The sequence below is a fragment of the Diadema antillarum genome, unplaced genomic scaffold (genome assembly GCF_040938485.1).
Source record: "Diadema antillarum isolate AM-2024a unplaced genomic scaffold, OU_Dant_1.0 seq00001612_RagTag, whole genome shotgun sequence".
NCBI classification, from domain to species: domain Eukaryota; kingdom Metazoa; phylum Echinodermata; class Echinoidea; order Diadematoida; family Diadematidae; genus Diadema; species Diadema antillarum.
Genome location: NW_027272325.1, coordinates 353,915 through 367,057, shown reverse-complemented (window position 1 = coordinate 367,057; position 13,143 = coordinate 353,915). Strand labels below are relative to the sequence as shown.

General features: G+C 38.7%; 1 protein-coding gene across 1 annotated transcript in view; it reads left to right on the top strand.

Annotated features, from left to right (window-relative positions):
* Nucleotides 1-13,143, top strand: part of LOC139711120 (nesprin-1-like) — a 69,974-nt gene that overhangs the window by 34,915 nt on the left and 21,916 nt on the right. Inside the window, exon 3 of the mRNA XM_071623036.1 lies at nucleotides 12,675-12,825. Coding sequence (XP_071479137.1) covers nucleotides 12,675-12,825 — 151 coding nt within the window. The remainder of the gene's footprint in view (nucleotides 1-12,674; nucleotides 12,826-13,143) is intronic.

Here is a 13,143-nt window from a genome sequence, read left to right as displayed (position 1 = left end):
TTCGTTGGATTAAAAAGTAATCTAATAAGACCACGAGGAGGGATAAATCCACATAAGATTACAATTTTTAGTCTAATTGATTTAGAAATTAAATCCATTAGATCTTATTTGGATTTGTCCCTCCTCCGGCCTGGTCCATTAGATTACTTTCTAATCAACGAATTTAGAGTGTGAGGCAAATTCCGGCACTCGTATATACAGATGGAGAAAAAGAAAAGGTATGATATCCATAAATAGGCCCCAATATATATTTGTGGTATAGAACTGCAACGTGTATTATTTTAGTGGACTTTAGGAGTGCAGACGGTATTCATTTCTTCCTCTCGCGAATACTTCTACCATACCCCAGCGTGGTATAGAGCCAAGCCCCTACTAACTTTGCCGCACGCTATATGAAAAATATTGTTGTTTATGGCATTATGTTGACAGCATGCACACGCGATGTTACACAAGACTCCGCTGCACATAAACAGTTATGCTTGTAGTAGACATTGACGTCCTATATTGTAATACAAGTATGATGGCTGCCTGAATGTAATACCACCTCGCTGCTCTGACGAAAGGGGTACTGGGCGAGCTCGCGTATACAACGTACCTCCTTGCTCTGACCAGCGAAGTCATCTCACTCTGCTCCGAGAGACCCTCTTGCGTAATATCCCCCGTCATGTACTTCAACCGTGCACGCTGACCCAAAATACTCGTACAGATGCAGGGGGGGGGGGGGGGGAGGGTGTAGGGGAGGGGGACATGATGCGAGAGAAGGAGAGGGAGAGGAAGAGAACGTGAAGGAGCGGAGGGCCAGGAGAACACAGATGACCACCATCACGACTCCAGTGCGAAACACTTCGCTGGATCTATATGCCTCAGTGCTCTCACGTGTTTCCAGGGACCTCGCGTGTTTACTGGGTGCGGAAAGAGCGAGGCAACCAAACCTTGTTGGTCGCTCTTACATTGCCAGTGCATCTCTTTTGTACACGGCCTATGGGTCTTGCTGCCGGTGGTGCATAGTTCCCTCACGACCAACAAGTGTCTAACTAAATGACCTCCCGGATTTCAGTAACCCAAAAGGGTGAAATTTTGTGACTTTTGGAAGCCCTTGGTGACAAAATTCAATTTCTGGACAAAAAAAAAATCTGTAAAGAAAAAATGAATGAAAATTTCAGTCTGGTAGCCAAATCGTTATTTGGTGATTTTTGATATTTTTTGCTGATTTCAAGACCATGAAAGATATCACAACAAATGAAAACGAATTTTCATTTCCCCAAAGTTCTCCTCCTACAATTGCAATTATTATGTTCCTGTTCAAGTCTTCCGTCAATCAACTCACACCTATATAAACTTTTACTGGGTATTATTAGCAGGGAGGTGAGACCTTGTCTCACCTCCCTGGTATTAGACATTCACATTGTACGGTATGCTTATTTGCCTCGAATGTGTGTGCATGACTGCGATAGGTATGCACTATACTGCACCGAGATAGACTCATGCAATGCAATCCTGCAATTGATAACAAGACGTATTAGTGTTGAAAAGTATACAAAATAATGAATGTTTGTGAGTGCAATGGACAGAATATGTCTGAGTGAGGCGAAAGATAAAATAATGATCCACTGAACTCGGCTGCGCCTCATTGAAAGGGGAACCAAATGAAATATTCCGTCCTTAGCACGAATGAAAAATATTTGTTTCATATAATGTAAATCACCTAAAGTAGATCCTTGTCATGATGTTATGAATTTAGAAAAGTCTCACCTCCCTGCACGGGTACAAGATCGCATGGTACATTACGTATCGTACTAGTAAATGATGACGTCATAATCAAATGGGATCATGCACAATGAATGAGGCGAATTCAATGTCAAACAACTTACTACCAGTACTCGGTTATCAAATGATAAGGATCTACTAGTATTGATGAGCGGTCATAAGTCAACACGTATTATTTTGTGTGGAAATTGAAGCCTATGTAACTACACTTTTCAAAATTTTGTAAGTTTTTTTTTTTGTGATTTCTGGAGATTTTTACATAAATTATGCCCGGCCTTTTGGTCATTTTATTTCTTATTTTTGTTCTGTTGGGACTTGGCAACGCAGTGGCGAGCTGCCCCTTTCAATGTCTTGTTTATACCATGGACCCAGGTCCATGTTTACACAGGCTTTCTTCTGTCACTGCTAAATGATCTACTGTATGTCTAGAGAACCAAGCCATTATCATCTTTCTACGCGTTTCTGCCATAATTCATTCCGCCTACAGTGCTGGGCCACGTTTTTGGCATACTCATTGTCGACGCTTCAGCATGTAAATATAGGCCCATTGGGCAGTTTGTTGCTGCTGTATTTTTAGCATGGACTTTTCGCGTAATTGGAGCATATTGTCATAAATGAATGCCTTTCCGAAAGGATCTCTCTCTCTGTGTTTCGTTGTGTTACACGTTTTGTAGGCCCATTTTGTTATTTTTTTCCCTCTGTCTCTCTGCGTCGTCACCGATTTTTTTTTTTCACAAAATTGATGACAAGATTAGTGATGCCATATTGCCAATTTTTTGGAAAGTTTGCAAATCAGTAACGAAGACATTTTCTTCCTTTCTTATTGCTAATAGGATACAACATTTTACCACAATGCCGCCCCTAGCACACTGCTACATGTAGGCCTATCTCACGGAGATCCGTGGCCCAGCACCGGGCGCCCCGACGTCCGTTATAGCCCCCCCCCCCCCCCCCGCAATCCCCAATGCATTGTTTTTCAGCATAATGCCTTGACAATGTAATGTACATTGTATATTGTTTTTCTTCATAGGGTGAATTGGAAAAGTCGCTTCTTTGGATACAGATGATCTCGCCAGTACGTCATCCAAGAGAATGCACTTTGTATTGGATATTCTTATTCAGATTTTGACCGATATACTCCTGTAACACATTACCACGAAATAATTCAAGAAATGTATTCAGCTGAAGATTTTGCCAGCAAACACGCACACATACACGTTTTCAAACCAACGTTCTTTAGTTTCTTTTCATGTCAGTTGTATGAGATTTATTTATGCTGATTGAAATACAGTAGAGCTCAGTACACACACACACACATACATATATATATATATATATATATATATTATGTAACATGCTAGAGTGAACAAGCTCCTTTCAATTTTTTTCACATTTTCCCCTCATAAACTTCACACACAAACACACACACACACACACAATAACAACAGTGTCTTGTGTTGTGTCTTCATGGAATACAGTAGAGCACAGTACACACACACACACACACACACATATATATATATATATATATATATATATATAATATATGTGTATATATATACATATATATACATATATATATATATATATATATATATATATATTATGTAACATACTAGAGTGAACAAGCTCTTCTTTCAATTTTTTTCACATTTTCCCCTCATAAACTTCACACACACACACACACACACACACAATAACAAGTGTCTTGTGTTGTGTCTTCATGGGAAATCAGCCCCTTGGGGAAATGTGTCAGCTGGTTCACAGTTTTGTTATGTTTGTTTGTTTTTAGACTTGGCCTTCTGAACAATCTAAATGTTGCAGTACTTGTAAAAAAAAAAAATACATTGAAAGCAGTTAGAATTCATGTAATATTTTCAACACTTGAGAAAATGAACACCCGTATTTTACGACCCACCACTGATATATATAATCGCAACTGCGCGCAGTTGTCAATACCTAAAAATGTACTACGTGCCGGGCGTATACGATGTAAAAAACAAACAAAAACAAAACAACAAAACGAAACACAGAAAATGCTGTCAGCTCGTACATCGCAACTGCACACAAAGATACAATGGAAACTAAATACATACAAAATAACTAATATACCAAGCTGATTTCTCCGGTCACAATGAATTTATTTGCTTTATTCTGCATATAACAAAATACAATGTATCTGATATAAAGAACATAATGTCTTGGTCCCACGGATGTTGTTATTCATGTGCTGTGTTTCCACTGTATATGTGGCATACCCATACTTACGTACAAGAGGGCAGAATAAATACTCCCAAGGGCATATTGTGATTTAGAAGATATTATTCCGATTACAAATTTCACAAAAAATCATGCTACAAATAAGTTTTATTACAAGTATTCAAATAATTAACAGGACTTGAATAAGTAAAAAAAAAAACAACATAAACAGGAACATTGGCTAGTCTCTCTCGTGAAGTGAAAAGATACAACGTATTCCAGATTACATAAATAAACTCCAATTGTGACGAGTATTGAGACTAGAGTGGAGCTTTGCAGCAGATATAGAAGTGGTCAATCTTTACTGAGTGTGTACAACAATAGTATTACCATGATGAGTTTCATGATGATGACTGGCGGGGGAGGGAACATACCGAATGTTCCACCCGAAGGGTTTGAAATGCTATTGAGGGAGGTTATAAGTTCCGAGCCGATGTCGAGGGACTTACAGCCTCTCGAAATAGCATCTCAAACCCTGAGGTAGGAACACTTGGTACATGTTCCCTGACAACAAAAGTCATTGTCTGTTATTATATGGGTTAGTCAAATACGCCAACCGCCAGCACAACACACTCGATCGCTCGGCTCGCGTGTTGCAGAGCCAAATTCACCGTGTGCGCGCGGTCCTATGCCTTCTGTCATTTGTTCTGTGAAAATATTTTCCCATGGGATAACATTAGAAAAATGTTCGCCAATGGGCGAACTTAACGAATGTGCCTCCATTCACTTACCGGTATTTGACTAACCCAGTTATTATCACATGAATGTTTACTGTTGTTCTTTTTTTTTTTTTTTTTGGATAACCAACAGCTTGCAATGAGTCTTTTGTGGTAACTAGGAAATACTGAATATGCTAGTCCCAGCTAAATCTGTACAACTCAGTACATGTACATTTGGTTCCGTGTCCAGACTTCTTCCATAACATTTTGAAGACAGTACTTGTTTACCTCATTCTAATTTGAACAGAAGATACAAAAAAAAAGAGCAAGAATTGATGTGTTCTGTTGGTTATCAAGAGATGATAATACACATGCAGGCCCACTTTACATTTGCACTGCATGTGCGGTTGTTCAACTGATATTCCATGTCTCAAGCTTGCTTTTTGCATTTTGTTTCTCATTTTTCAATGGATGAACCAATTTATTGTTGAAATGTTGGATGAATGTAACACTTTCTCCAAATTTAGAGTTTGCATAACTTGGGTGAAAGGGATCTACGACATAATGGATATTATATTCTCATTACTTCTTGTACCAAACTGTATTTTTCACAGGCAAAATACAGATATAAATGTCTGGTGGTACAGTATTCACCACATTACATTTGATAATAGAATAAATAGAATGAAAAAAAAAAAATCAACCAAAAGCAAGTACCAGTACCCGTTTTTCTGAAATATACAGTCCATCATGGATAATAGAGACTTAGAGGGGAAATCCAGTCTGACAAGAAAGAGTAAAACATAAATGCATTCACACTACTGTAGATCGAATTAGGATGAAAAAATAGAGTTCCAAGTTAAAACATTTCAAAGTTTTGCTATTTTTGAGGGAAATGGTTCTTGAACAGTCAATATGAATATGCAAATGGGAGGTGAGTGTGTCATTCCTGCACATAAAATGTTGAAATTTCCTGTTTTTCATTCAAATGCACTTATTCCCAAGGCTCAAATCCTCATATATCTCAGTGACCACTATTGTGAAGTTATTCAACCAGTAATAATGCCATGTTTCAGACTTCAATGACTGAAACATTGAATTTTCATGTGTGTGTGTGTGTGTTGTTGTTGTTGTTTTTTTTTTTTGTACTTGATTGCTGCAAAATTATGAGGGTATGACATTGTTAGCTCATTCACTTGCATAGTCATACCCACTGTACAAGAATTGTTTTGGAGAAATAATGAAAACTTCAAATTTTCATAACTCTGTATTTTTCATCCGATATCAATCAAATTTTTACTGTTGAATTCATAAAATTGTTCTCTTTTAGACTCTATAGAAATCATTCAGTTTCTTGCTTGGTAAGTGAGATACAAACCATGTAGTTATTCTCTTGTCAACAGACATAATCAGGAAAAGTTGAACTTCAATCAATTCAACCTGGTTCTCATCACTTTTTATTCACTGATATATGTGACACATTTTTCTTTTCTTTGTCTTTCTTTGAGGAGTGAGAAAAATTAATGATTGCTGGCAGATGAGCATGAGATCAGCTGCTTTGGAGTGACACTCTCATCACAAGTGTGACACTTACATTAGTAGGTCTGATAAAACTGCCAAGATTTGATGTGTAGACAACTCAACTGAAAATGTGGGATTCATACATGGACTCATATCATACAAACATAAAAGGCCTATAAGGGTGTGGGTTGGAATTGTAACGTTCCATGAAAAAAAAAAAAAAAAAAAAAAAAAAAGATAATAAATCCATTATTAGCTTCATACAATGACCAAAGACTTCCCATTTACAAACTTTGACATGGGGGTGACATATTTTTTTCAGAGTGATAAATGTGAACAAAGTCAGATCTTTTTTTCCTCCTCACCAAAACTCTTGATATGATGCACTGGTGTGGAGTAAATCATACCCAGCAATTATGTCAACTTTCTCCAAGGAAATGGGGTTGTTGCTGTGTAATGTACCCTTTGACATTACACAAGGGGCCCCATGTCATATTTTACTGACCAACAGCTAAGAGGGCCAAAATGTGAATAGTTCAAATCAATATTGCCCCTTGTATTTTACCCATAATGACAAGAACATTGCTTTATGGGTCACAGCTAAAATATTGGTCCCAAGTAAATAAGTTAATCATGATATTACAATTGTACTCTGTACTATGTATGAAAGATGTCAGCAAGTGCCTACCCAGGATGGAAGCGCAAAAACATGTATGCACATGTACGATTAAATGAAGACGCTTCTGGTAACTACTTGGCACTATCTTGAAGTTCATTCGGATACGTTTTCAACAATGCCCAGTCAAGCTGAAAAGATATGTAGCAGCAGCAGATGAAGATGGTGGTCACGATATATTGAGTAGGGTATGAGCTGTAGAAAACAAACAAACAAACAAACAGACAATTGTATACAGCAAAAATTACTTTCCTTTGGGATAAAAATACTGTAGAGTCAAATCAATTTTTAGCATTGTAAAACCAAGGTATCTGCAATATCCCAAAGCACATCTACAACACTTTCAATATTGAATAGACAACTGTAAACAGCTTTTTACAATAACAAAGTTCAAACTTGGTATTTATTGTTTTGAAAGATATACCTGTGAGTCTCTGTGTCTTTCTTTTTATCCATACATGTTTTTGAAATGAGTATGGTGTATAAATATCAAGATTTCCACATGTCATCCTCCCCCAAACATACACACACTTACATTGGTATATCTCACCACTTGCCATATGTGTGGTACATAAGTGTGCATCTGTAAGCTAATGGAATGGGTAGGGTACAGAATATCTGTAGAGTGTCGTGGAAAATACAGTCATAAGAAGGTAAAACAAGTGAGTCAGTAAACATACAATAAGTCCTGAATAAGTCTTTCCTACCAAATAATAATAACATAAAAACTATCGTTACACTACATACAACACGTACATACACGTAGTACAGAACAGACAGATCCAGGAATTTTTAGAAAAAGGGGTGCATTTACAAACACGCACTACTCCCCAATTTTTTCTTTTCTTTTCTTCCAAAAATAAAATAAAATAAAATAAAAATAAGGGGGACAGGCATGTGACCAGTGAGGTCCTGCCTGGATCCGCTATTGCAGAAACATCTTGCCAAATTTGCTAGTAATTACTGTACTAGCAACTACCCTACCAATAGCAGCAAATGTACCCAAGCTTACAAAACCAGACACATCCTTCATGTCTTTGACTCAAGGATCGAAAACAATGTACATGTAGGCCCTATGTATTTATTTTTGCTACTTAGCTTTGCAGCAATGTGCTAGAACAAGACAAAGGGTTGTTGAGACCCTTCTACACGATACATCCTTTTTGGGAAGTTCTATGATGTTTTATGTATCTTACATTGTCACGCCCAGTGTACAAGTGTACGTGGTTGATTGACCCTCTTTTCATAAGGAAGGACCTCGATCTACTACTGGAAGAAGCAAATGGAAATGTACTGCATTTTACAGGTGCAAGCTGTATACTTCAACTACTGCAGCTGTAGATCTAACAATCATGTAAACTGCACATTACTACAGTGTACAGAAATTTAAAAAAAATTATACAGGGACTAGTATTCATCATAATCATATATCATTATAGCTATGATGCAATCTGTAGGATTGAAATTCTTTTTATTCTGGAATAGCAAATGTTGATAATTCCATGAATAGTAAAAATACAACTATGGGTTACAACAACAAAAAAAAAGAAAAGAAAAGACAATCTTACATGTAGAATCTAGTATCTTCAATTTCATGATTGACAATATGTAAGCATTCAAATACAAATGTAGTTTCTACCAATTCTAGACGTATGATCAAATTCTTAGAAGTAGGAGGATCCAGTGTCAGTGAGTGGCTGAGCAGTAACAATTTCAATGTTGTGAAACTCTGGAATGACCTCCCCCTGAAATTGCATAATTATTATGGTATCTTCACACTCAGCTCATCCACTCTGGTCATACACAAGCTCTCTAAGTTAGAGGTTTCTATAATATACATGTAGATTCTAACCTTAGCCTTACTTATAGCTCATTTGTATTCTGGAGTCTTGGACTCTTAGTCGGATTTGAGTGGCAGCTGGTTGGAGTGAAAACTAAACCACGTCGAACAACTATCGCCATTTGAAAAATGAAAAAAAAAAAATTGTCAAGAACTTGGCTTGGGTATGACATTAGTGGATGAGACGAGTGTGAAAATACCATAATAATTATGCAATTTCAGGGGCAGGTCATTCCAGCGTTTTACAACTTGAAATGGTTGCTGACCGCACGGCCACTCACTGACACTGGATTCTACTTCTAGAAATTAGATCATAGGTCTACATCTAGAAATGTAGAAACTATTCAAATGCATGTATACTTGGTTCTAACTATCGACTGTACAAGGCACAAGGTGGGGCCTACAAGATTGTAGATTGCAAGCTGTCAACCAGTCGCCACGTTAGATCTGATTAGGATAGGATGAAATTATCAACAGTGCAGTAGAGGGGTCTATATCTCCACAAGCACTAAGAAGTTACATGTTAGTTTCTACCTAGATATAATGTCACCACTACTTAGTAAACAGCCTTACTACTACAGCCAAGGATGCAAGGTTAGTAAGTACTACCAAGGAGGTTTTATACATGGAGTAAAAACATTATTCCCTTTGATCTCTGTTGGAAGCCGCCGCTCAAAAATGTTTGAAGCATGTGCCAAACAGGATCTGCTGCGCTGATACAAAGACAATTTACTCGTGTCTCCTTGCATAATCACCAGCCACTTTCAAAGGAAGATAACAGGTCTTTGTGATGGTAATTAGTTTTTGCTGATCCCTTTCTAAAGCTAGGTGGTACAAACACGGGATGCGCAAACAGAAATCGAGGAAAAAATGCTGAAATGAAGTTGAAAATTACTTGACTGGGCATACGCGGGCACTAATCTGATATATTTATCAATAAAGAATTGTACTTGAAGATTACATGTTAATTCTATTTGGGGAAATAACGTTGAAAGGTGATAAAACCAGCTGATTCTACTCCCTCTCATTCCCAGACCCAGTAACTATGAGTAGGGCCTATCTAACGTTAAATATTTTCAACTAGAGGGTCTAACCAGTTAGTGTAACGTTAGTGATTTATTGTAACATACAGTTGTAATGTCACGCTCCCTCCACGCATATAAAGTATGAAATTCACGTCCATCTTTCGTCCATGTGCACACTCACTGTCATCAGCTACGACACCCAGCACATGACACCGAACTATGCTAGAATTTGTAGAAATACAGTAGGCTATGGTATACCAGAAAATTTGGTAATGGACTATTCGGTGGTACTCTGGTCTGTACCATATGAATGGGCGCTAGGTCCTACCATGCGAAATGTTTATTTCTACGATTCTAGCCGGAGAAAAGAAAAGAAAAAGACATTCAGAGATAGAGAATGATCTAACAAAAAAAAAAATAAGAATAAAAAGTGTTGAGGGCGTAACTGTTACGAGTGTTAGTGTTAGGGCCTAAATCTAACGTTAGCCCGACCAGACGCTGTGAATACAATTGTACATGTACGCTGTCGCGCTACATACGTACAGCAACTGGGCTGTGTATAGTTAGTCTAACATTAGAAGTTTACTCGAGGCTACTAACAGTAGGCGTGTGTTACTATAACATGTTAGAGCTAAACTAAACAGTCTCTAACATTGCTATAATTATACTACTAATAACCATGAAGCCAAAGGCAAATACTAAGAGTGCAGTTGTAATTGTGCAGGCCATTATCAGACAGATTCGTCGGGTTTCAACCATCATAAAAAAAAAAAAATTTATAAAAAATTGAACATTTTGGTCCCCCCCCCCCCCCCCCCCGGCAAAAAAAAGAAAAGAAAAGAAAAGAAAAATTAAATAAATGGCGATAGTTGTTTGACGTCGGTTGGTTGGTTTTCACCCCAACCAGCCGCCACTCAAACTCAACCAAGACTCTAATTACAGCCCTGTCGCTGTAACTGTTAGTGCTAGTGCACGGCGTGTGGACGGGCTACAAGACTCGAGAATACAATTACCAGTACAATTTTCAACTCCCTTGTTATTATTACCTTCTTCTTCTTCTTCTTCCTGTAGATACTGTGCAGAACCTTTTTAGACACCAATACGTATACTCGCACACTTTTTAGGCTTAGCACAATAAACAAGGCTGGTGGATTACCTCTTCAACTGAGTCGGCCGTCGGTGGCTACATCATGATATAGTCAAGATAGGCCTAATCCAACATTCATTGAATGATTAGTATTACTAGTAAGCGTTCTCCAAAAAAACAGATTTGACTACCTCAGTAAACTACCTTTGTAACATTGGCCCTACAGTACAGCTACACTCAGACTCTCAGAGTTTGTACCCCGACCAGACGCTACGCTGTAAAGTACGCTGTGCGAATACGTACCTAAATGGTACATACATTGTAGTAGTAGCGACTGGGCTGTCAACCCTACAGCATAATTGCTCTGCCGAGACACTGCAGGATACTCACTTCTGTGAGCTGTAAGAACAAATCGAGGCCCTACTTGTACTCAAAGACCGTACCGTATGATCTCTGTTTCACCAAGGAGGTTTGAGAGTATACCTCCTTGTTTTCACTGTCGATCTTCCGTGGGGTCGTAATACGTACCGACAGGCGATTATCCCTTCGACATCGGTGCATGCAGAGCAGTGTAGCTGGACGTGACACGCAGTGCTGGTCTCTCACAGTACCGCACCGGAGCGAGCCTGGGTGCTGCGCTGTCGCCGATTACCTACGCGTACGGTAAACCGGTAGGAGGGGCGAACGAATGAAGCCAGCCAAGAAGTCGCATGTAGTACAACGTAGTGCAGCTGTGTAGATATGCACGATCTCACCGAGCTGTGCGTGAAAATCGTATTGTGTCGATGTCACGGCTCTTTGCTGTAACTGCTGCTGCGCTGCTGCTACTAGTATCCGGAAAACCGAATTTGTGACTACGCGCAGCTTGACCACGAGATGGCGCAATGAAATTCTCGTGAATCACACACTCACGACCAATTTCTTCGTTCAAAAACTAACCGTTATTTTGCGACCACCGATGCTGAAGGTGCTAGCTAAATGGACACTTTACTGGTCAGATATGATTTATTTTGCTCCCCAAGCATCATGTGCTCAATAGTGATGTACCATAGTACTTAAAATCACAGTTTCAATCTCGGAATTGGACTCAAGCAGTTACTCTTTATTATCTTTAATCTATTAGGTCATTATTACAACATTGCAGTGATAAGCTGGTGATTCATGTCATTCAAGACGCAAATATTAGGCTTGATCAAAGCTACAGTGTATGTGAATACAAACAAGGCAAGTATTTAAACAATTGATAGGCTTCATGAAGGTTTTGAACCCGTATAAAAGATTTGTTTGTACAGCAGATTTTTTTCTGTTTTGTTTTTTTTTCCACACTTGGACTGTTACGAACAATGCAAGTGTAACTTGTGCAGCATTAATTATTCAGGGAAACCAAAAAATGGTCACGAGCATTTGGTTGTTTAGGAAGCTCCTGTTTACAGTAAATAGATTTATCAGTTTGCTAAGGTTGTCCTTACAATAATGGTCTTTTTCGCAACACTGCACACTGGCATTGGTCCAACAATCCCCGACCAGTAAAAATAACTGTTGGACCTGTAACTTTTTTAGGAATGGACCAGTAAAAAATGCAAAAACTGTGTATCTACAGGTCAGACAAAAAGGTTGGACCAGTAGAAAAAAAAAGGGTTAGTGTGAAGCCTTGTTAGCTGTCATGCTGACATCTTTGCTATATAAGCATTTTGACACCTTTGGGTTACAATTCCTTACGTTAATGTACAGTCCAAGTTTAAATTCCAGGTGTACTGATAAAGCTGCTGTTACGCTGTGCTAGCCCAAGAGTATTTTGAAGCCATTAATATTCCATCTCTTTATTCTTATTTCCCCAAAGGATTGAGGAGACGTGGCGGCTGTGGCAGAAGTTCAAGGAGGACTACAACCGGTTCGCTGACTGGCTGGAGCAGAGTGAGCAGATGATAGCCAGCCCCAATACCTCATCCACACCCTACATCATCATCAAGGAGGAAATCAAGAAATTCGAAGTGAGTGGCTGGGACTGAGGCTATCTTTTTTCCCTCTCTCTTAATATACATTAACCTGTTGGAGACTAGTTCTGAGGTATCAGGCAGGCGTCTATGGGAAACGTGTTATAGCAAGGTTAGCAAAGTCCTCAAAGGGCTAACATTGAGACATTACTTTGCAGCAGGTGCTACCAGTATAGAGTTCTCCTTGGCCTTAATGTCTCTATCCCAACTGGCTCATAGAGGTCAGGGAAGGCTGATTTAGAAGAAGTGATATCTTGCCTATGTATAGGCCCCAAAGCAAGAGAAAGATAGGCCTGTGGTTCAGGATAAAAGATA